The sequence below is a fragment of the Fusarium musae genome, chromosome 1 (genome assembly GCF_019915245.1).
Source record: "Fusarium musae strain F31 chromosome 1, whole genome shotgun sequence".
Classification (NCBI taxonomy): domain Eukaryota; kingdom Fungi; phylum Ascomycota; class Sordariomycetes; order Hypocreales; family Nectriaceae; genus Fusarium; species Fusarium musae.
Window position 1 is genome coordinate 880,627 of NC_058387.1, and position 25,325 is coordinate 905,951.

At 48.6% G+C, this 25,325-nt stretch overlaps 5 protein-coding genes across 5 annotated transcripts; 4 read left to right on the forward strand and 1 right to left on the reverse strand.

The window, feature by feature from the left end:
• Positions 1–1,110: 1,110 nt before the first annotated feature.
• Positions 1,111–3,344, forward strand: J7337_000287 (uncharacterized protein; the record flags this gene model as incomplete). Its single annotated transcript, XM_044818046.1, has 2 exons — positions 1,111–1,322; positions 1,373–3,344. 2 exons carry the CDS (start codon positions 1,111–1,113, stop codon positions 3,342–3,344), a joined length of 2,184 nt encoding a protein of 727 aa, XP_044685748.1.
• An 864-nt stretch (positions 3,345–4,208) lies between these two features.
• J7337_000288 (uncharacterized protein) lies at positions 4,209–5,340 on the forward strand (the record flags this gene model as incomplete). The annotated part of the gene is made up of 4 exons (XM_044818047.1): positions 4,209–4,745; positions 4,791–4,986; positions 5,034–5,147; positions 5,198–5,340. 4 exons carry the CDS (start codon positions 4,209–4,211, stop codon positions 5,338–5,340), a joined length of 990 nt encoding a protein of 329 aa, XP_044685749.1.
• Positions 5,341–6,474: 1,134 nt separating this feature from the next.
• J7337_000289 (uncharacterized protein) lies at positions 6,475–7,873 on the forward strand (the record flags this gene model as incomplete). Its single annotated transcript, XM_044818048.1, has 2 exons — positions 6,475–7,381; positions 7,434–7,873. 2 exons carry the CDS (start codon positions 6,475–6,477, stop codon positions 7,871–7,873), a joined length of 1,347 nt encoding a protein of 448 aa, XP_044685750.1.
• Positions 7,874–8,164: 291 nt separating this feature from the next.
• Positions 8,165–9,295, reverse strand: J7337_000290 (uncharacterized protein; the record flags this gene model as incomplete). The annotated part of the gene is made up of 1 exon (XM_044818049.1): positions 8,165–9,295. One exon carries the CDS (start codon positions 9,293–9,295, stop codon positions 8,165–8,167), a length of 1,131 nt encoding a protein of 376 aa, XP_044685751.1.
• Positions 9,296–19,642: 10,347 nt separating this feature from the next.
• J7337_000291 (uncharacterized protein) lies at positions 19,643–20,303 on the forward strand (the record flags this gene model as incomplete). Its single annotated transcript, XM_044818050.1, is given in 2 exon segments — positions 19,643–19,854; positions 19,868–20,303. 2 exon segments carry the CDS (start codon positions 19,643–19,645, stop codon positions 20,301–20,303), a joined length of 648 nt encoding a protein of 215 aa, XP_044685752.1.
• Between the last annotated feature and the right edge of the window lie 5,022 nt (positions 20,304–25,325).

Consider the following 25,325-nt stretch of genomic DNA (forward strand, 5'->3'; position numbering starts at 1 on the left):
AACCGTTTTCTATATCTGAATACTTCCACATAAATTGATAAACTCTGTTAAACAGAGGTCATCCGATAATCAGGTATATGAAGCATCCGGCCTGTCGTATGTCTAATGTCCGTTCAGTTTATCCAACCCTAGGTAGTCTGGCAGTTGGTTCCTCAGTCTCGGCAATTTCATCATTGTCAATATTAATTCATGAGTTCCTCTTTTATTTAAAAATATTGACATCATTCCTCTCCGCTATTGAGAAAAGAAGAGAGGCATTATACTGAGATATTGCATAGAAGTTGGTGGTGATGCCGAAAAGCCTCGTTGGTGTGGCGCAAGGCTTTTTGTGCCTGGAGCCACAGTAAGCACAGCCGTGATCTGCGCCTCTGCATGTGTTCCACTGATGCCAGGGCAGCGACCTAGGTTCCCTCTGAATCGACAGGTTCGGATCTGGTTCTGTGATGGAGAATTGAGTATTTCATCATTTAATTGATTAAATGATTAAGAGTTTTGACGTAACTGTATTCAGGTTCAGACTATCGGAATGCTCCATATTGCAGTAATTGGTGGGAACTAACATGGAGCCCTGTAACACTATCAAACGGCCTGTATTATAGGTAGCTAGCTGTCTACGAGAACGGCCTCAGCGTCTTAGTTGCAGATTACCTTAGATTATCTCCCTCGTCTATCTCCAGATCACAGACGTCAATGCATCGGGAACACGGCACTCAGACCTCCTACGGACTTACACCCTCTAGCCATCCATTTACAGCACATTCTGTCTCACCCAAACATGCATTTGTAGCATTCGCAACCTCTTTCCGAACAGGCCTCCTGCGAGCGCTGAGGCGCAGCACCTCTCCCATTCCACAGTCTGGTCTGCTGCAGGTTATTTGTGGCCCGCCGGCCTGTTCTGGCGGCCATCTTTTTTCTCGTCTTCACCACTGCCTTCTAACTTAGCGACCTATGACTCTGGCCTAAGAGGGAGCTGACTTATAAACTTGCAATTCCCGTATCAACCATCAGCATCATGACAGCCTCGTGAACTATAGCTAAAAGCAGCATCGGAATCGCCTCTGATTGCCTTTTTTCCATTTTCTTGTTGTTTGTGAATCAAAGCTCAGCGCAATGAACAATAACATTGCTTCGCCGTTTAACCTTCAAGTTCCGATATCATCTGCTTCGCCTAGCGGATCTAACAATACCACAACTGGAAGGCCGCCACTATGGACGCCTTCATCGCGACGAAAAGTCTCACGGCTTTATCTTTATACTACGCTTCCTCTTGAGAAGATTATGGCGGTCGTTCATGCTAAATCTCCCGATACTCCTGCGCCTGGGTATGTGTTTCTTGATGTTGTGCTGTATATATACACTAACAGCTGTATAGTAAAGATTCGGCCCACAAGACACTCAATGCGATGCTCAACAAACAGCCACGATGGCTTCACCCCAAGACCGAAGACGATATGGTTCGCCGATTAGAAGAGCTGGCTCTTTCTCCGACACGCACCAGCTCAACCCATAATTCCGTCGCATCTCCAACACAAGCCTCTGGGCCTATTCCAGCTCTCAACGCCATCCCAACACCACATCTCGTTAGAGATCCCGGTACTAGAGTGTCGCTCGAGGTTCCACCTTTTAACCAATATCCGCAGCAGCAATCTGTCCCAAATAATGGAACGGCCGCTCAAAGACAGATGCAACAGAATCAGGAGGACAACAGTACTTTTCGAAACTTCTTACAGCGGCCTACATTCATGACTACATCGACGGACTGCACTACTGGAAGTTTACGACAAATACTCAACGACTATTCACATCCGTATGTCAAGACAGTAAAGCGCCTTATAAAACGGTATACAGCGCCTCTCAACCGCCGAGGAACGAGTCTGTCTCCCATTTCAGATGAAGAGCCAAGTGTGGCATCATGGCTCAACGATCGTGACGCACCAGTTCACTTGCCCATGGGACCTTACTACCTTCCCGGAAACTTCCTCTGCATCGAAGAACTTGCCCGATATACATGTTTTCCGCAAGATGAGATCCATCAGAAACTGGCTTGTTTCTGCCGCCCTATTCACGAGATCGAAGAGCCAGCTTGGATCACAGCACATGGCCCTACACAAACTGGCACCAATGCACTATCAGCCGCTGTCCATGGTAGTTCATTCGAAGAACGCGATCAATTTGGACATACCGCACTTCATCTCATGGCTGCGCGATTCTTGTCGGGTTATCTTTTTCAAGCCATCATCTCGGATAAGGCCAACCATGTCCTGAATGTGCAGAATACAGCGGGCCAGACACTCCTTCACGTATTGCACACTACCTGGTTTCAATCTCAGAACCAGGAGTTGCTGAAGCAGTTGCTGGATGCACTCGCTCACAAAGGATTCGACTTTAGTGCGCGCGACTGCTATGGACGATCATTCTCGCATATTCTCTTATTGCGGGACACACCACCTGAGCTACGAAATTATGCACTGGGACTGTGCAGTGCGACTAGCTATCAGAAGAGAGACGCCTTCAACGTAACACCTACTTACTCAGCCATCCCCGAGTCTGTATTGGGTATGAGCAGAGCAAGCACACAGGCTATGGACGTCGACCCGCCGGTACCAATGTCTCGACAAGCTAGCATTGCTGATCCTTGGCACTTTGACGATATCCACCAGGAGACACAACTCCTCAAGTACGTCAACGATGCGGAACTCAATCCCCGACTTGAAGACAACCAAGGTCGCAACGGGCTTCATTGTCTCGCAGCCGCCACACTCAGTGAAACCAGTATCACGCAAAAGTACTACCTCGATGAGAACGGCGCGCCGATCGACCGAAGACGCAGAAGGGACAAGACTGTTAAGAACTCGGACTCGTGCACCGATAGATTACAATTCCGTCTTGTTCTCCTCCAGAACCTCCTAGATGCAGGCGTCGATCCAAACCACTATGACATCCACGGCAACACACCCCTAATGGCATTTGTCGCCCAACTCCCCGAAGACGATGATTACAAAATCGGCCCCGATATTATTCGAGAACTCATCGATTCCGGCGCTCAAGTCAACGCTCGAAATCGATCAGGCGAAACAGCACTACACGTAGCTGTTCGTTGCGGCCACAAACTCGCTGTTAAACAACTTGTTGAGAGCGGCGCATGTGTGCACGTTCGCGATGCAGCGGGTAGAAGTGTGCTAGAGGTCGCGGATGTCAAGATGAAGGGGTTGAGAGGTCACGATGATGCGGAGTATGCGCACCTTGAGGCTTGTAGGGCGTGGTTGAGTGGGATTTCGGGAGGTGCGGTGCAGGAACCGACGGTGTTGCAGGAGTGGGACGTTTCCTTAGGTGATGAGAGTTGAGGAGGTTCTTGTTTATATATATCTACATGGGGTTTGCAGTTCTGGGATGGCGTTGGGATAGAAGCGGATACCCTGGCGTTATATGGCAAAAGAAGGTATAGACTTGCTTTCACTGTATATATAGGGACTAAGATCTCCTCCACAAAAATCGAGAAAGAAGTAAAATCGATATTTCTCCCAATTTTATGTGAGACGCTGGTGACGGTGCGTTCTGGAGGAGTTACTCAGGCTATTCTGAAGTGAGGGCATACGCCACGACGGTGCGTCACAAACAATCAATACACAGAGAAACCGGAGGAACTCTTCTTGAATTGAGAGAGATTCTATATCAGCAACCAAGGACTTCTTAGTATCTCCGATGCAATTAATGAACCCTCTCGTGAACTCAATTGGTGGACTTTGGGGTAGCTTCAATCATTCCTCCAGGCCCTTCATCCTAGAACTATATGCTCTAGCCTCAAAAGGGATCTATAAACGCTCGCTGCACCTTTGCCGTCATCCTGCAGTACGATAATACCCTTGCTCTAAAGTCCGAAAGCGAAGGTTGTCTCGATCACCTCGCAACATGATTGGTCTTTCGGACATGTTGGCGAAAAAGCATCAGCATCGGCCCCTCCTACGCCGATGGCTGACGCCAGCCGCGATGTACTGCAAGATCCGCACTTCATTCTATTCGTGTGAGCTATACAATCTCAACGACATCAATTTCGGATTTTAGAAATGGCGATTTGTATAAGTATCGTGGAGGATTCCCACTTGAATAGACTTATCATCATCAACACTTGCAATTTAGAACATACACTCCGCAATACACTCCAAAACACAACTTGAGCTATCATTTGCTATCAATTCAATTCAATCACCATGTCTCCTCACTCTGCTGCAACCACCACCAATGACCTCGTCAACGAGTATGCCGATATCATCAAGGGCAAAACAATTCTCACAACAGGTGTCACACCCAACAGTCTCGGCGCAACCTTCATCCTAGAAACCGCCTCCAAGTCTCCATTTCTCCTCATCCTTGCAGGCCGCAATGCCTCCAAACTCCAAGAAATGTCTGAAGCCATCACCAAGACCAACCCCTCCATCAAGACCCGCTCTCTTGTGGTAGATCTAGGCTCTTTGGCTTCAGTGCGAAAGGCTGCCGAAGAAGTCAACGGCTGGAGTGACGTGCCTAGCATTGATGTCGTTGTCAACAATGCTGGAGTCATGGCTATTCCATACACCAAGAGTGTGGATGGCTATGAGATGCAGTTTGCTATTTGCCATCTTGGACATTTCCTTTTGACGAACTTGATTATGGATAAGATTCTTGCTTCGGAGTCACCCCGTGTTGTCAACATCTCGAGCAATGGCCACAGTCTTGGTCCTATTCGCTTCGCCGATCCTCACTTCAGTGTAAGTCAACCATCCTTGCATATTACACCATACTAACTTCAACAGGACGGCGAGCTTTACGACCAATGGACTGCCTACGGTCAATCCAAGACTGGCAATATGCTCTTCTCTATATCTTTGGCTCAAAAACTAGGAAGCCGTGGTCTCCAATCTTACAGTGTTCATCCCGGCCTCATTCTGTCAACTGGTCTCGGTACACATCTAGACTTTGCCAGCATGGACGCTGATCTCGGCACTTTCAGTAGGTCAACTCTTACTCCCTTCAATACTCTAACTAACAAAATCCAGTCAAATCTCACCGTGAACGTGGAAACTCTGAAGGATGGACAGCTATCCCCCCTGTTCCTGTCGAAGTCGGTGCTGCGACACATGTATTCGCTGCTTTCGACCCCAACATCAAAGGTGAGATATTATTTACAAATGAGTATGAACAAAGGCTAATAACTAAACAGCAAGCAACGGCGCTTGTCTCTTGGAGGCGAGGGTCGCTGATCCTTTTGTTGATACTGTCAAGGCTTGGGCGCGAGATGCTATTGAGGCTGAGAAGTTGTGGAGGTTGAGTGAGGATCTTGTTGGGCAGAAGTTTGGATACTAATCGCTGCAGTATGCTCTTGGCTTGGAGGCAATAAAGGAGGATTTGGACTCAAAATTACAGGTACTTAGATTGCAATGATATTAACGTTACTCATACTTAATATGCATCGTTCTCTCTTTGTCAACTGGATCATTTTCTACTTTTGCTGGTGATCTGTCGGCTTGTTCTGCCTTTAAATGCCTCTTGAACGTGGAGGGCTGCAAACAAACTACTTCATCACATGAGACTGCGCAAGTCAGATGTTTTGTTTTTTTGTTTATTTCGCTTACTCTTTATCCATATCGTTGAGAGAGAGTCTTCTTCTCAGTGGCTGTAGTGGCGTGTCACAAAAAAGCCGGCCGTGGATCTCATGTCGCACGCAGATTGAGATCTGACGTATGACTTCAAGAATGCAGTAACAATACTTTGCGCCAATTTAAACTGTTTACTTGATAAAATAGTGAATAAAATGACGTTATAAGCCTCAGAAAGTGAAATAACGAATTGTAGGCAATTAGATCGCATTGAGTTCTCACCTGACAGCTTGAGATGACCCGTCAAGGTGCGGTGGCAGGCGTTGGTTGGCACATCTCCCGAAGCATTGAATCATCAAGGTAAATGCGGTGAAGCTCTTTACACAAGCCAAACCACGAGACAAGAGACATCGCAGGACATGCCAAAGCGTAGCAAATGCATTTGACAATTCAAGCGATATGTAATAATGATATTTCACAAATTGCACTTCCTCATCCGCTGAAACTAGCCCAGGCAGAGCTGATAGTGCTGCGTTGTGGCGCTGAGCTGCCTGTTTAGCGGCTGAACTCTGTATGCTGCAGTGTAGCAGCAGCACCCAGCACCGTCCCCGACCCGACCTGACGGGCACTCACAAACTGGCTGTGGCTGCCTGCTTCCCCGCCAATCCCGATTACTCACTGGCCACTGATATGAAGCTTCCGCTACTTCTCCAACTTCACTCCATCATTTTTGTTTCTGCAACACCATCGATACTCTGTATCTTCACTTTCTCTTCACTCCATCCAGCTCCGCCGATTGCTTTTGTTGCGTCGTCTTCGCTCTTTTGATCATCCGTCTTTCTAATCTACACCCCTCCTTCATGATCGCGAGATAACGATAAGCTCATGGCCCACGGCTATCATGAGTGCTCACGACCTTGATAGTGCTCACGATGGCGTCACCGTCCAACATCCCCCGGCATCAAAAGAGACAGAGCCTTCTACAGAGTCCCCTCTACAATCGATAGAGACTCCTCTCAAATTCCAGATACCTGAAGATTGCCGCACCTTCTCGCCTTTTCCTCGCCTGCCGCCAGAGATACGTGCCCAGATATGGCAAGCTACCCTGGAGACTCCTGGCATGCACTTTCTCAAAATCGACACCGACTGGCACCCGTCAACAGGGCTTGGAAAGTGGTGGCTCAAAGAGCCGATGTTCCTCCACGCAACTGCTGAAGATCACGATGAGGATGTTGATTCCATGGCGCTCGAGGTCAGAAGAGAAGCTCGCCCTACTGCCAAGGTGTATGGTACACTGAAACCTCTCTACCCCACTCCACAAGCCGATATCTCTTATTACACGAATCTCCATCAGCAGCTCACCAAACTTTCCGTTACATGCAACGAAGCTGCCGCTGTAGCCAAGTCTCTTACAAATCGGCCTTCGACTTTCCGCCTTAACACTGGCCGGATCGTTAGTCTCAACGCCCTCTCCGATGTCATCTATCTTGAATACGTCCCACCTGAGGTCTACGAAGACAGCATACGCTTCAACAAGGTTCTGAACTGCTCAGGGCTCGATCAAATTCGAAAGGTCGCGGTCAGATACTGCCACAAATGGTATGAGCAACAATCGCCCAGGCGATGTCCAAACTGCGGCCTAATCCACAGCACTCCTGATAAAGTCAGGTACCCGAAGCACTTGTACAGATTCTTGGCCCAATATCTCCCCAATCTGGAGCAGTTCTTCTTTGTCGATTACCTCATTCTACGTAAATCCGACCTCAATGCTGCCACAGATCGCCACGGGTTTCAGAGCAACTTGAAAGGTAAGCGCTAGATGACAAGGGCTTTGTGACAATCCCACTGACCTTATTCAAGCGAAAGCTGGCACATGCAGGTTCGAGGGCGGGAACAGAAGCTACTTCGAAGCCGATACGCAAGATTGGACCATCAGCTCCCGAGTTCTTCAAGTCAAATCCTGGCTACAAGAGAACTTTGTCAAATACGCCAAGTCGAGCAGCCTGAGCGCCCACAAGAACCCAGAGCAGGTCGAGTTCGGCGTGCTCGCTTGCGAATGGAATGTCGAACCACCATCAGAACCAAAGAAGGCACTAGCGACACCGATTAAGAAAGGAAGAAATAAGAGGGCCAATAGCGAGGAGCACACTTTATCAAGGACGATTCGACGAGGCTCGACGCCAACGGTATCACGTCCTGTCGCCGATAGCCTCCCACTCGACGTGGCTATCAATTTCCCGTTCGTTTTCGACGCAGGTGGCAGCAACCAATTTGAATTCACCTTTTCTATGTCCCTATAATGACTTTGCATGGATTTTATTTTGCTTTTGCGAGGAGTTGAGGCTAGGAATGAGATTTGGGCTACAAGAGCCAGCACTTTGATGCTACAGGAGGACGACCACGAAGAAGCACACCAACACCAGAGTGCTCAACCATAAATTATCGCTAGAGAGATTAGACTAACTTAGAGTATAAATTTCCCGATGAACTGTCACCTTGAATCCAAATTCTACGGCTGCGACTTGCTCCTACGCTACGAAGTTGCATCTGTGATTCCTCGTTACCTGGATTACAGGGCCAGCAGGAAATGCTCAGTAAATGCCCATCATGGTGAACTCATCCAGCATATCCTTTGTTGTTCTATTAATCTCCATCAACTTGCCTGGCCTCGTCGTCCACCCATCCTCCACATCTCCAAGCTCAGTATTCAGCATATCCCGATATCGCTGATTGGTCAACAGACCTGTCCAAGCGCTCTGGCTTGACCACACACTAGGGAGACCCATGAGAAGATTCATCTGACTCATGACGTGGCGAAACATCTCGGAGAAGAGCACGAATTGGGTTGATGGCTCAATCAGAGGTACGTCGGCAAACGACATGGGAGCGGCATCGATGAGGTCTTGGTGTGGATCTGATATTGAGTTGAATATGATCTTGAGGACAATTTCAAGATGTTTGGTGAGCTGTACGTAGCAAGACATTATTAGAAACATGGTCGGTGAGTCGAATACTGGAGGAAGCTCGGGTGTAGTGCTTCCGGACGTTGGTGTCGCTTCACCACACGGAGAAGCTATGGACTCAGGAGATTTGGTGTTTGCCTCCAGGGACAGCATCATTCTGTTTGTATGTGGCTTGCGACCTTGGCAGTACACAGTACGTATCCCGAGCTGCCGATGCAGTGTCTTGAGGACAACAAGGTATTCCTGCGCCGCCTTCAACACAACCTGGATATTCTGATACCCGTTCTGCCTCTCCCGATCCTCACACACAAACGCACTCAACCGAAAGTCATTCTCAAGCTGCGACACGAATTCCCATCCCCGGTGGATATCGACATTAAGTTTCGACAATTTCTCGAATACCTGCATACTAGGCACTATGATCTTTTGCTCAACCTCAGGCGGATCAAGCTCTGACACAGAAGGCCACGCATCCATGGGAAACGGGAGACTCTCAGGCGTATACTCGCAAAACGGATCAAGATTCCAAGCCGTGTCTTCCAGCAGCGCTTGAACAAACTGCATATCTTCAGCGGGCTTGTGAAGCACCATGTCCCTCTTGGGCGGCCTGCCAACGCGTCGCTGCAGACCAGCCTGACATGTCAGGCCGAGACGGGTGCAGCGGGCGCATGAAGGCGAAGAGAGGGACCGTGAGCAGCGTAGTTTCTGGCGACGGCAGCGCTCGCATGCAGAGCGGATTTGATTAGGGTGCGTGTGCATTCTTTTGTTTTGGTGATGAGTTTTGAAGAAAAAAACGGCTCATGAAGTGAGACGGATGAACGGAGACGGGGATCGGAGGGTTATTGTGGGGCGATCGGAGGCTTTTGGGGGAGTGGAGATGCGGGAGGGACGGGAGGGAGGCGGGGCCGGGGGTTTGAGATTGGGGCTGTGATTTGTTGGATTTATAATTAGATGGCGGTTTTTGGATAGTGAAGTGTTTGAATGTATCACATTATCTGTCATTAAAGGGTCTTTGCGTGAGGAGGTTGTTGACGTGGCGAGGACGGCTGAGATTTGTTAAGTGTGAGTTGGTGGTAGAATTGAGTTGTGACGATTGTTCAAATGTTTAGGGGCATTACTTTCCGTCGGCGTGAATGTTTGGAGGTCTGGGCATGAGTGGAAATGGGTAGACAACCTAAACTTTGATCGATGAGATGTGCTGTCGTCTCAAAATTGAGCAGGGACTTGTGGTTGTTTGCCTATCTCATTACTTATTGGTCCAAGTGTGTATCCAAAGGTTGGAATTCAGTGAAGTGTTGGAACGCTTGAGTATGTTATCTCATGTCTGTATACACGTCTGTAGGCTCAAGTATGCGTGCAGGCGAAATGAACCGTGATCTCTGATATTTGCAGTCGGAAAACAGAGGCTTGTGCTTGTTTGGCTGCATCTTGTTACTCACCGCTCCAAGCCCATACACAGAGATTGGAACGTGCATTGCCCAGAAAGTATAGGCTTTCGGAATGTGATGTGATAAATGCGATATCAGATCTGATACCTCACGGGAGCGTGCACCACAGCTCCCGCCGACACAACACTCCGCCACCACGGCAAGGCATGCCACATAACTCAACATGCAGGACGCAAGAAGTTTTCTCTTTTCTCTTAGCTCGTCAAAATTGATGATGTAATGAAGAGCTCAGACTTGTCGCCCAGATATATAGCCTGTTCTTCTTTTCTTCTCCATTTCTGTTCTTCAATTATCACGTCCTGGGCTTCCCTTGTGGTGGTGCTGGGGTAACCCCTTTGTGACGATGCTCTCGGTCTCTGACCTTGGTGCTAAGTATTTTGTTTTGCCGGATGTTTCAACTTCGTCTAGGAGTTGCAATAGATGACGGCTTCACGAAAGACCGTCGCAGATAGCAGTTGGTCTCTCCAGAGGTCACCCGGAGGTTCGTTCATCTTTTCTTTCAGTCTGCATCTTTTGGCTTGACAAGTCTAGCTATGTCAAGGTGAGTTACCATTCTTCATGAGGAATGGGAAGGCGTTGTCCGTTGAGCCCCTGAACATACTTCATGCGCTCATCACTCTGGAGGATACTCTGACGACATGGACTATGCTCTGGCATAGCTTTCAACTCCTTTTCATCACTCACCACGGTGAGGCTCGACTTCTCCAAGTCCGACTCTGGCAATGTCACTTGTCTATATCGTCCTTCAAGCCAGGAAACCCATGTCTTCCATGCTTGAGACGGATGATCAAGAGACTTTACAAGACAGACCGCCATCGACAGAGTCAATTCGTGGTATGTTACAACTTTTATTCTCTTTGCATATAATCATGTCTAACTTGACTTAGAACCTCGAAACATGTCGCGCCAAGCCATCTTCCTTGTTGACAAGCAAGATCGGCCTCCATGCAGAGGAGGAAGCTCTTCGCCGCGACCAAGCTCACATGAGAAAGGAGGTGGCTGTTCGTAAGTCAGTGACCTGTCCCAATAGGCACTGGGTAAGATGAGAGTAAGAACCTACCCTTCTAAGCCTTTCTTGTCCTCTTGCTAACAAGTCTTCTTCACAACAGTCCTTGTTAGCATTGATGTGCCTTCTTCTGGTTGAACTTCAAGAGGAAGCACAATGTGTTTAGACATCTACCACGATTACCAGCAGTGCGGGCACCACAAGTTCGTCAGCACCTATACTTGCTGGCAATAGTGTCGGGAGATGTTTTGTCCCAGCTTGTCATTGCATCAAGTAGCCCTGGCACTCAGTCAAACATACCCTTGTACTATGTAACCACAACGGGGAGACAGTAGACTGGCCTCCGGTATTCTCAAGCCCGACTTCGACTTGAGGATTAACAAAGTAATAGGCCGGGGGGCTGAAAATCGTTTACACCTCCGAGTTTACATAGCCTCATGACGTCGCTTGTCGCAAGCGGATCGACTGATGGCAGATGAACCCTTTCCTGAGGCCTTGTGTCAGTTGCGAGGCTGATGGGCTTGAATGCTCGGATGTAAGTATATCCTTGCAAACAGAATGACTTAGCTGATGTGTATAGGATATGCTCGAGGATTCTCACACACTTCTCAACAACCCATCCCAGCACTGAGCACCGCTACCGACTAGCAGGAGTTGAGCGGAGAATGTTGAACTCGATGATGCTGCTGTGTTCAAACCTGAGGGCTGCCCCTGGTTTGAAGGGCCAGCAGCCGAAGGGACTGCCTTCTTCTCAAGTGAGGAACAAGGGCGCGTTCAAGGATATGCTGTTTCTGAACTCTCAGGGGACCGACGTAGTCCCAAGTGTCGTCTAACTATCATATGAACGAAACACAATATCTCATCCAGTCCGGTTAGGCACATTCTGCGGCATGAACGGGCTCTACCAAGGACATCCTACGCCCCGAACCATCCTTATCAACCGCCGACATACATTCTACGACCTCCTAACCGTGACTGAAGAATGCCTCAGATCATGCAACGACAAACTAAAAACCCCAGAGCTGGCCGGTTCTGACCTCTCGGAACTCTTCGGCAAGCATGCTCCAAGCCGGGGACAGAGCTTGATCGAGCATGGCGCTGACAATAACACCGGATTCTCCGGCACGAGAGGACATAGCCGCTTGAGACAGAGTGTCACCGGGGTACCCTCGGGTACTACTCAGTCTAGTTTGAGGCTGTATCCAACACTACCAAGTCTAAGACTCAGACCTCTCAATCTGAATCTGACTAACTGCTTTGGAGACTGTACAAGATAGCCATCGACCTATCAAGTACAGTGGGTTGGACACTCTGATATCCCCTTCGATCATCAGCTCAGACTTCGTGGGAAGATGAAAGGCGTCTTCAACGAAAGTAACTCCCTGTTATCCTGCTTTTACCAGACATCACACGGCCATCTTTTGCTCTCAGCGAATTTAAGCCTTTCCGAACTTCGCAAGATGTTAGCTGAGTTCTGCAGTCTTTGAGAAAAGGAATTCCGAACTTATCAGACAAGGAATTGTCCAATGCCTAAAGCTTGAAGTGGAATGCAAGGCTCTGAAGGAGAGTCTGGCAGAGAGTCAAGACCATGTTCAGAGCTGGTATGATCGCTATATGAACACCAGGGACAGGGCACCTGATGCAGCCCGTCACCGTACATGGGTTGATACTATTTATGGCAACAGCAAGGCGACTAACGACGATCAAACTATGGTGCTTGGTGTGAGTGTTGTTACCAAGAGCGGACCATTTCATATCAGCCAATGCTCCCATTGCCATTTCTGACGACAGCCTTGCGGCGAGCGAACTCTCGCCCGGCTTCAACCTCTTTTGACTACATGATCTCGACCGCATCGCGCACCATTTCTCCCCAAGTCATCAAAGTTGTCCCTCATCATCGACCTTCCCCTTTCCGCTTCCTCGACCAATTGAGTCTGCAGTTCCTGGAAGGAGGATCAAGCTCAACACCCGTACCGGTGCAGTTTACTGGGAAGCTCATGCTTCAGACAAGAATCACCCTGCAAGCTGGAACATTCAAAAAGTTTTACTTTTAGCAAATGTATAAGTCCTATCCTGGACTCCTACAGTCAAAACAAGCTGGTCAAGGATGACCCAAAAGACCAAGGAATTCAAGTTTCGATAGTCGACCATCAGCGAAGGCACCGACACCAACGTTGACACTTCGCCCTCTGCCTCACAGTACGAGACTGGCTCCTGCGCAACACGGCGATGCAATCACAATGTTTCGAAGCATTTCACAGGCTTATGCAGCAGGAAAGTATCAAGTACATCTCAAGGCATGCCTTTACCAGACGAGCAACGAAAGAAAAGGAAGTCTGTGCCAAGGCAAGCGGAGATCCAATCTCCTGTTTGTAAAATGGACTATGATGAAAAGGTGATGGCGATGGTGACTCACTGAAAGGTTGTTTGGAGAGGAGTCACCGAGCTTCTGGCCAGCAGCTTGATAAGGCATGTCACCTCTGGGCAAGTATAGAATGATGATGGCGATCAGAACGACTACGAGATCGCAGTCTGGCCTCTGAGAACTTTGCAAAGTACAAACGACAGAGGAGGGGGGGCAAAAGGGCGGGGAGAGGGTGATGATAGGTGCACTTCTCAACCGGATGTCGTCGTCAGATTGCCATTAAAGATTTCTCCCATCCCAGCCATATATCTCAGACACCAGGCAGATGCTGTTTACATGGGGCATGAGCCCAGCCTGCACTGCTATCACAGGCAAAACGGGTAATGGTCAACCCAAATTCAAGTTCAACACCCTGAGAACAGCTTTTGAGAAGGCATCACAAGAAGCCTGGACATACAAAAGACCCTACAAGCTGAAGGGATGGAAAGACGAGAAGAGCTTCGAACAAGTCCTCGAACGAATCGATGGTATTGAGGCTGTAAGAATCTGGACACTACCTCTGATGACGAGGATGTAGAGATTATTACGTTTCACCCAATTTCCCAAGCTGTCACTTCGGGATGCTTCTGCTTTGTTGACACTATCATCTATGGCCCTGCCGACCTCACAACATGCCGTCTGACCTAGTCCCTACTGGAATGTCCGAGCTGGATATCTATCTCACAGATAGATATACCCATGAGGATGATGCCACGCCTGAGGATGCGGCCAGCATCCGCCGCAAATGCTCTTATATCCGCACAAAATGGTACTTCCGCGGCCGCTCCATCCATCAGATATTCCATCATGGCTGTCTGAGAAGCAATACCTCTTCTTTTAGACCTTATTGCCTCCAATTGTGAGACGGGGAGCAGATTGGAGTTCAATGTGGCCAGAAACTCACAATCATCCTTGAAAATCGACTCAAACACACCAGGGCGGCCAGGCACATACTCCACAGCCTCAAATCAATCTTCCGCCCAAGAGCCTGAATTTCTCTGCCGTCTTGGCCACAGTTTGCAACATCTGCTCACCAGCTTTAGAAGACTTGTAATTCGTGCAGAAGACATGATCCCAGCCAGTGTGTTAATACATCCATTATCCGTGTTGGCCGCCTCACCGGATTCTCTGTACAGTACGGTCGCTGGAATTACCAGAACTTCCACGGATGTTTGCACGCCCATCGAAAATCTCTTTTGAGAATTCGTGACTCAAAAGATCCGAACCTGGTAGACTATGTTTGGAGCGAACTGGTACAATTCTCGGCGGGCAGACATATTGGCTGCCGTACCTGGGCCCTGCAAATTCCCCCAACCTAAGCGTGCTGGCGAGATCGTTGCGAGATGTATTGCCCATGCTTGTCCTTTCCTGGGGTACTCCCCTTTCTAAGCATTCATGGTAACACTGAGAGTCGGCAAGTTCGACTAGGGTTGTGCTCCAATTGTGAGGGAAATGGTATCAGCTCAGGCTAGGTATTCACATCCCACACGACACCAATTCAGCTCACACCACTACAGCAAAGTATGCCCTCACGCCCTACAGCACTACAACTACAGGGTCTCGCTGTCGCATTTTAACCCTACATGTAACAACTACCAAGACCAAGTTCAATGGAAAGCTCCTCTCAGAGCTGGTACCGTCAACGCTCGCATACAACCTAGTCAGCGTCTTGAAGTGGTACAAGAAGGACATAGACTCTGTTGCTGGTTGGCTTGCGTACGAGGCAAAACACTACGGCTATAAGTCACAGACGGCTGAGCCCAACGACAAGCCAACAGAGAATTCCGGATGAGCCGGCGGAGGCATCAGCCATGCTAGGATTTCTCTGGCTTATTTGGAGGCTTTGGACCGTTTCTTTTTGCGAGAACTGCACCTACGACGAACTATGTGATATGTGTTGATATAAACTGGGTTTTGATTTGACTGAGTATTCAAAATTCTCGTTTGTCACGAAGAGGAACCTGATCGAGATTAGGCCGAGTATCAAGTTTATGAGTTGGATGAATTTGATAACAAAAACGACAGTGAGATTGAGCATGAAGCGTAGACGGCAAGGAAGGTCAAAAGGCATCTGAGGTTTACTACTGGACACCAAGGGCGTCAACACCCATACCCAAAACACCACCAAGGATAGAATGGGTAGTTGACACAGGGAGGCCAAACGGGTAGCAAAGGTGGCCATCAGGACATCACGACGAATATACTGGCTTCATCAGGATCGTGTGGCAATGAAGCAACGGCTTCAATTAACTGGTCTGCCTGCGCCACCTCGAAGGTAGTCCTCACCTTGCTTCCAAGACGAAATGGGTCAAGTCTATCGAAACATTCCATTTAGCCTACCGGGCTCTGATCTGAACCTACCACAGTTGAAACCTTCAGTGTCAGATGACTCGTCTCAACAGAACTGGCAAGACTTCAAGCTCACTCCCCAAGTGTTCGAGATTTGGGAAATACGCCTAAGTGTCTGTTATCACTCAAGCTCAAACCGCAACTCATAGGGCGCCACCCAAGCTCAAGAAGTCCCGACAAGGAGGACTCGAGAGACACCTAAAAACTTTCCAATGATTCAGGAGAGACTAGAGGAGCTCCTGATAAAGACGGGGGAGATGGGTGGCTAGTTCCCTTAAATCCACATGCAGTCAGCAGCAATTGGTGGGGGATTGGACAACAAGTATCGTTCAGCAGCAGTTATCTGGCTCTGCTATTAGATGGACATAATAGGCCAAGTTGCAACTCTTGGGGCGCCACCCTAGATCAAGCGACACGAGGATCTGCTGTTCGGTCGAAGTATCTGATCAGCCTGGCGATGACCGAAATCCTCTGGTGGCCAAGACTCCAGCTATCTGAGCTGTTTAATTCCACGTTCTCCCATGTACTCACGATCCTTGAGTCGCTGAGTAAGATGTTCTCAAATCCAACGGAAACAACCTTCGACTCTCATGAGATGATGAGCAATCTGAAGACTGGCTACGGCGTGCCAGGGAGCGATGCTGCTTTCCTAGAGCTCCCAGCTCAGATTCGTTGACAATCTTGTCGATGTGATTCCAACTTCTCATGGCGCTGGAACTTCCTCAGAGTACGATGAGCGATTTCTGGATTTGGTTTATTTACTCCCTTAAGTATTCTTGTGCTTGGGATTCGAGATGCGTCAGTCTCAAAAAAAGGGACCTTGAAGCTCTCAAAGCCCGCGAAAAGAAAGAGTCATTTTCATTTGAGACTTGTGGCCGTCAAAGACTTTACAGTCATATTTCTAAAAACCCCTTTCGCGGATTCTCTCCCACCTCTCAGCGACTGCGCTGAGGTCATGAAGGTCGAACACATTGACACTCGCAAACGACCGTATGAAACCCGATCATACCAATCTCCGTATATGGAGAGGCATAGTAGAAACAGTGGAAAGAGTGATGGCATTTCGGCGCTCAGAATCTCGCTTCTCGGAATGATGGGAAAGCCCGCCTATTGTCGCAGTCAAAAGGCAGCAGAAAAGGAGATCGAAGCCCTCCAGGCGGCTTTCGTTGAGATCTATGAGATATACGCCCGCCGAAGTACATCTGCATTGGATTGTTTAGTCCAGTCTCAGAGAGTTCTGGGGACGAGAACGCTCTGGAGTCATATGCTGGCGACCCGAAGCTCTATGTACACCCGAAGGTCCTCAACTTCAACGATTGGAAAGACAAGCCAAACTGGCCAGACCTACCGGATCGAGAGGACTGCAACGTAGTCAACAACTTCCTCAAGGCGGGCAAGTCTGGCAGCCAACGCGAATCGATGCCGTACGCGCTTGCATTCATAAGTGCCCCATATACCAGCGAGGTCGGCGACAATAGTAAGGTTAGTGACAACAGTGAGGTCGGCGAGGCCAAGGCTAAGAAGCCTAAGAAGACAAAGGGTAGCTGGGTGGCACGGAAAGATGATATTCCCTGGCACTGCTCTACTGTGGCCGTGGTCGAGGTTACGCCTACTAGTGTCAAGAACCATAAACCCCTTGTTTCACGAAGGATGAGTTTGCTTTCTTGGCCTGGGCACGATATAATTGATTTGCTCAATCAATGATCCGCAAGCAATGAAACCATTTTAGTGTTGCCTTCCCATTCTACGAGAGCTTAGTTCGCGAACAGTCAAATGCGACAAGGGAATCGTCGTACTAAGAAACTTTGAATCTTAGTGGATTCTTCATCGGTCTCTTGGCCAGCTGTCCCGATCGATATCAATGTGGCTGCCCCAGGATAGGCACAATTCGTCAAGAAAACGATCGATTCTGACACTGATATAGCCAGTAAGGCTGTATCGAAACAATTTGCTGAGCTTATTGAAGCACCACTGGGAGAACTGGCCAAGACACCGCTGGTAATTATCATTGATGCCTTGGATGGATGCGAAGGTCGCAGATGTTAAGAATGAGGCTGAAGATCCCAAAGACAAACAATTCAACCCAGCCATCACCATAGAACGAAGCTTCACCATCTACAAGACGAGAGACAGACTGCAAGGACGACTTCGAAAGGATCAGCTCGAAGTGTGTTCCTTTGTCAATCTACCTCAATATGACCCGACCGATGGGCTAGGACTTGCAGCGTGCTTGAGATTCAGAGATGAAGGAAGTTGAGGACAAGGTCGAAATAGACAGCTCTGCGGTATTCTGTCAACGGCGCTGAGGAGGCTCGGGCGGAGATCGATGAACCGCCGTGAATCAAATCGCATGGAGTTGGAGAGACCCCTTCGCGCACTTTGACCCTTTCTAGTCGGCTCGCAACCGGTAGCCTCGATGCCGAATGATCGTCACCTGGATTAAGATATAGTTTCGTATGCTCGAGTGGGCACGAGATGCGGACCCTTCACAGCTGATGCGTGGGAAGCAGCGCAGAAACCCTCAACTAATACCATCCAGGTACCAGTGACGTTCTTCGACACGATTGACCGAGTCGTCGACGGGAGATTCTCATTCAGAGTTCAAATGATAGAGCATGGTGAGCACTCTCAGAAGGCTTTCGATGTGCAATGACGGACCGCGAGTCAGAGACAAGACCAGACAGAAGCTCGATCCCAATTATCCAAAACCTTTCACTGGAGACGCGTACCGTTTCTCCGCCCCTAACCAAGAAACGCTGCCAATCTTCAGCAAAGCTTTTGACGATACGGCCTACTTACCAGAAACCAGGCCAGTACCAGCACCGTACACGATGACTTGTTTTCATATGTACAGAGACACGCCTGGTGGTCAAAGTGTACATACCGAAGCATCTCAGTCCATTCCACTTCAACCTCAAAAGAACAGAGATTTGCAGCACTCGAAGTCCACGAAGCCTGGGTTAAGCTTCGACGACCTCAGCGAGAACGGAAGGCTGATTTCAACGGGCCTGACTTCCGCAGGCCATCACCAAAGCCCCTAGTATAGCGGAAGCCTTCTGGATGAGTGATTGGCCCTGTTCAACCACAGATGTTCAAGACACACCTGAACATCTCCACCCCCAAACTCTTTTCTGCACGTGAGAATGGAGGTATAGTTCCACTGCACCTAAAGCTCCTATGCTGTGGGCTGGCGTTGATGCGAACAACACGATCTCCGGAGACCGAGTCAAAGGTTCCGGAACAAGCTTATCCTTTCTGAGACCTGGCTCCCGGGGTCCGGCATTGCTGTATTCACTCACGTCCGTCGTTGCACATCGAAAGGCTACCATAGAAGTACCACTGCCGTTCTTCAATACCACCCGAGACCTTTGCTTCACCGGGAGTTGAGAGCATCAGAAAGACTCCACGAACCGGCCAGAGCTATCTCCAAATCCACCTTCTCTCAGTCTCGTCGTTTGGATAGTTGAGCATCTCCTGATTTGCTAGCTCTGTCTGTAGCTTTTCTTGTCGCCAATGGCACTATATCCACTACTGACGTCCTGGCATCGACGCCTTGAGCATCGTTGATCATGCATTCGTCGATAGTCATGCCCTTTATTGAAGTATACGCTCGCCAAATTAGAAGACGACACGATGAAGTGTGAATGTCTAGTATTCTCAGACGTTATTTCAGGCTGGTATATGGACTGAATACCGAGTTACCGAGCCCGCCTGTCCATGATCTTTGAAGTAAAGTTTTCTGGGCTCTTCTACCATCGGGATAGCTGTCGCGCCATCAGCCTCCTGACATCGTTGCGTCCCCAGAATAACAGATCCAAGCCTAAACCCCAGGTATTCATCAACACGTCCGGGAGAACATATTGAACGAGCATTCAAGATGAACAAACCGCAAAGAATCGATGCCTACGAGATACCAAGCAACAGCGACACAGAACACCGGCTCAGATATCTTGCACAAATGCCAGGCAACCCAGGAGCGCCTCGATGCCAAGGACATTACCCAGATGATCAAGATTGGATACCCAGTGGCCTCGTTTTCTTGTGAAGTAGGCGAAAGAACTTCCAGCCAATATGAGATTTCATCCGACCAGCCTTCCTTCCAAAACATGTTGTGCGTAGAGCAGCTATCGACAACTGAAAATGACGGACCCAAAAGTCCTACAATCTCAGGGCCACATGTTAGTCGACAACCCAGTTGGAGCTCAAGTAAGGGCTCTCGATATGCCCCTCTTGTTCGAGCTGACCCAAGGAGAAGTTGCTGAAAGCATTGGCGTGGACCGAGCCACAGAAAAGGACATGGAAGGGGAAGACGATCTCCTCTGCGAGTATTCGCGTTCAAGCGACTCTCGAGCAGGCAAGCTTCGAGCCAAACGATCCGGCCTCATTCGTCAAGGTGCTATATTACCTGGCATCTCGACTTTCCTCCTCGCCGGAACTGCCATACAAAGGAGACTTTCGAAATTCGACAGACTTGTGTCTATCATGAGTTCAGCCGAAGGAGCAAGAATCAGAGCTTCGCGCCAAGCCGGGCGGAAACCGACAAACTCATCAATAAGGTGAACAAAATCAGGGATTGGATTGTTCACGCCCGTGACATATTCGTTACGAAGGATGATGATAACTTGGTTACTTGATACTTCTGCTCAGCGTCTTGCAGATAGCTATCCCCGAGAATATCAGAGTCTCTATCTCTGTATCAATCTCAAGTGAATTCCTTTTTACTTGGACAGCTAGCATGCGAAAATATGTGCTGATAACTCATCAACAAAGATATACGTCCAGCAGATCAACAGCTACACGCAGGGACAGCTACAGCACACAAGCCGGTATTTGACAATGGAGGAAAACGAAAGCCACCCTTCTCTGGGTAGTGACTATGACCCCAGCCAGATAATCGACAGTGTCGAGAACCTACATCTATTGCTTCTCGCTCCTCAGATATCCATGATTCTCATTCAACAATTTGAGTATGCTGTCAGCGATTTCCTGGCCTTGGCATCATTGTTAAGACGATCTTTCTCACCCTAAATCAACAACCGGTACTTGTACTGTATTAGCCATTCGGACAGCCATTGCTTTATAGAATGAGAACCCCGGCGTCTACTGAACGTGGGAGGATATTCTTATACAACCGCATGATTGTGGACTTCTTCAGAAGCTCAGCTCAGCAGAGGGCTGTGACTATGTGAGACAACTTGTGATAACCTCAAAGAGTGCATGGAACAGTGTCGTGAAGCACAGGACAAGGACATACTTGGCGAGAGAGAAGGAGTTTCATGCGATGAACACACTCAAGGTTGTGTAACGGTTCATTTCGACAGAACAATCCACAGAACAGAAATGCTGAAGGACAAGCTTATGGTAACAATGTTTCGCACGTCACCCCGTCCTCCCGTGGCAAGGACATCGACTCTGAAGAAATATCTCGTCCCCTCCCAGCTACCGATTGCTACGAACCTGAGGGAGACAAGGCGACTGCGGACTAGAGAATCGAGAGACTTGGTGGCGGCCTAGGATGGACCCCGGCCATGCTAGAGCTTCTGATACAGGCCTCTATTAGGCAGCACATCTGCAACTCTTCTCGACATAATACCTGGAACTGCCCCGAGTTCCCAACGAATGATATACACGAAATGATCAATATCATGGTCTTCAGCAGGGCCAATATGCCACCTCTTACGGAAAGTTTATTTATCCTATGCTGTTTGACTACAAGTAGGCAGCTCATCATAGCCACCGCTATACGGAACCCAAACCTCACAAGCCAGGCAATTATAGTGTGTCCTATGGCCAAGGCGGTGGATATATTTCGCCAGGGCCCCATACCTGAATTTTAGTTGGAGTGTTTGGAGTCTGAAGGTCGCATTGAACTACACGGAAAAGACAATTTCACATCACACTGATAGACATACCTACTTGTGTTTTGTTATTTCTCAAGCTCACGGTCAACCAACCCTGCAGCATAGCCGCGGAACTAATCGCCGGCCTAGCATACCGATCTAGCAGCGACCGAGTCGGTAGTCTTCCTCCGAACACACCTCACACTACAGTCACTATTAAGACCTGTCTGATGACTTGCACTATGCACTGGTACTCGGGCCACCTTCTCGATATCATCCAGGCTACCTGTATAATAAATGAGGACGCCAAGATTACGAATGAAGATATCTTACGCTCCCGAACGGCTGAAGATCCATGATCTCCTGGTGGCTTCCACATTCGACGACACGACACATCGAGGCTTCATCGACAGCCACCGTCGTTGGCTTTACCCCGATCAATCGACGATGCCACTCTCGAATTCATCACTCATCCACTTACGTAAAACACAGCACTATGAATGGTTCTCAGAGTCTCCTTTACTTATAACAGCTACAAAAACTGGAGACACCGGAAGCTATGGCTGTTGGCCATTTCGCGTCCATCGAAAAGATCGACAACACTACAAAAACCAAATTGTCTCTCCGACTTACACCAAACCGCAACAGCTAGTAGCGGAATGATGATACCCACAACGCCTGTGGCTTCTCACAAGTCCGGGTTTTGTGTGGAGTATGGATCACTCCTATTCCTAAAATATGCACTCGAAGCTGCCATGAGGGCCTCTTCACGTCGCTTTGTATGGCGCTGATTGGGATGGAGGATATGCTCATTGTTTGCAGCGTCACAGTTCCCATGGTAGCATGCAAGCGAGAGAGAATCCGAGGCTTGCCCTCGACATGTCCATCCTTGGCATTTTTTAAATCATCGATCCAGGGGGTTCTGTCAGCATATGAAACCACTGGAGACGCTGCGTATATAGATCTGATCCAGGAGAAGCTGGCCGAGATCGATGGCATTTCCTAGAAGGACTTGTCGGCTTGTTGCCAGCTCGGATTTACAATCAAGGTAATGCTCGAAATACCTGAAGACTGCGGCAAAAATAAGATAGCGACGCCTCTTGTTAAGCTGATCAAGGTACTTTCATCCTCTGCACGGTGCGTTATATACCTATAAGCTAATATCAAGTCCAGGAGGCCTGGTTTTCCGATCGAGAAGTCTGGCCCCAGTGACTACAAACAATCTCATGTTACTACTGCCTCATGGCGGAGAGGAATAGGGCCCTCAAAACGCTCGATGTCTCTGTGAATTTCTCAGAGCTTGATTGAAGGTCGTTATCACCAGTCATTCTCGTTATAGCTCACGCGTATCAACGTCAACTGGCCTGGCTTCAACTCTTCATCTGTGCCTTCTCGCGCATATTTGATACAGATCTCTAAAAGCGGCTTATACTTACAATATCCAAGTTTTAGCGTTCTGTGGAGCTAACAACTGGTGCCGCTCAGATTCTGACGTGATGAACTTGGCAGTTCTGCTGTGTCAAATACCGAAGTATACCAAATCCTGGCTGCACTGTTCCTCAGTCGGTACTTCCTTCAAGGAAAGGCTTTCCAAGAGGAACCTTGAATTGTTTTAGTCCAAGACACGCCCGGAAGCCACAGTTCTAGCGGACTGACAATCAATCGGCGAGTTCATCAGTGAATATCTTCCGATGACTCGGAGTCTTTGACGACTGAGCCGTGTTATGACACTGGCTTCCTAACGCCACTAGCTTCAAGATCAAGAGGCCATGTTAGAAGCCCAAATGAGCAAAAATCGGGAAGCAAAGAAGCCAAAGAATCGACTACATCTGCTAAGCTTCACTTCCGCCTCAAAGTCTGCTACTGTCAATGCCAGCAGGTCGTGAGACCCCTTTGGCCCAAAGGCTTATTCAACAACATCAACGTATACAAGCTTCTAAGAGCCCGACGACACAGCAAGCTGATGCAAATGGTCGCACTGGAGGACAGCCCAAGTTTCATTTTGGTCTTTCTCCCATGGACATTTGCCAGGACAATTTGAGCACATACCAGAAGCCAATTCCGGAATGCGCCATGCGAGATTACCAGGGGATCATTATCGTCAAGCACAGATCACGGTGATATATTGACTATCGATGCCACAGGCGCTGGCAATTAGTCACCGAAGAGTACTACAGACCCAGATGTCAATCGACCTTCAAAGGCTCTTTGTTAATACTTCATGGTATGCGTAAAGTCTTCACAACCAAAGACGAAGCCATAATGTTCGAAGACATCAAATACGTCAAACATAGACTCGGTGAACTCAACAAACCCCTAAATAGTCACTCTTTTACATTAGGAAGTTGATTTTAGCTTGTTGGTACGGGAAGATGGGACTACCAGCGAGTAATGCTTTGCTCCGACAGAACTTGGAATCTTGGGGGTAGTCAAACCGTCCCGCAAACACTCAACTAAGCTCGAACTAGACAACGGCCGATGTTGTGCTTGCTGTCGTCAGGGAACTCTAACCTGAGCTGGAGGATGAACTTACGACTCAGTCTAGGCTCTCCTAGCTCCAGTGCTAATTCTTACCTTACACAAAACTCTTCTATCAGTCTGTCGCCATGAGCGACAGCAAGAAGCGCGCATACGGAAACAAAGTATACTCCCTACTATATACTTAAGTTCATTGACTAATCTGCTACGCCGTGGAACAAATCACCGAAAGTACCCCGATGCCATGATCAACATCACAGAAGCGTCGCAAGTGTGGCAATTTCATTTGGTACCTAACTATCGCCTCTCCTTGACCCTTGGACACAGATTACCAGCAACATATCCTTGGTCTGCTTGATGTCTGCGTATATCCCCTTATGAGACCATTCTTGCAGCTCAATAGGATCTGGTATAGATCCTTCTTAAGCCGCGTGGCCCAAACAACTGCATAAAACAGTGAGGCCGGGCCCAGCTCGATCTCAGAATCGCCATGTTTCGCGGGCAGATCAATATGTCTCCCCAATCGCGAATACCCGTCCTTCTCCCATCGCCGATACCTGTCCCAGATTCCCTGGTGTTAGATCTGAAGCATCTACGCCTCATGGTATAGCTACTCTACGCTCTATTCTAGTGTAGCTGTCGCTAGAATAATTGTGGATGCCACAGCCATGGCTTAGACCGCAGACTCATACTCTCACTTGCTAGAAATGCCTCACTCTGAGACTATCTCACTACGAGACTATCTTACCCCGTGTGCCACTCCAAGCAGGGAGACCAACCCTTCAATTCTATGGACTTCCAGTGCCAACCAATGTGCCCAGTATGGCATGGATCCCAAAGACTATCAAAGAGGGTGTGCAGAGTGCAGATGAAGCAAGGCTTTGATAGATGTCTATAGTCAGATGGAGATAGAGAGCATGATTTCCTTATAGGGGAAAGACACCACATCGAGCAGATTATACAACCGGCTTCCTCTCTACAGCATCACGAATATCAGCCGAAAATACACGAGGACACTCACAAAGCGCCCCTCAATCAACTCTTACAGTGCTAGTGCCTCTGGTGAGTAAGCCCATCTGTATCGCTTCGGTTCATCACTAACGCTTCACTTGCAGGTCCGACTGAGCTGAAGTCTTTACCCTCTCCACTCATCGATTCCCCTGCGCTCAATTCTGTGCTTGCAAGAAGAAGGCGACATTATGAGAGACGCAGAGATCGAAGATCTGACTGTGTAGAGCGTGGAGATGATGAGAAATGGCACGGC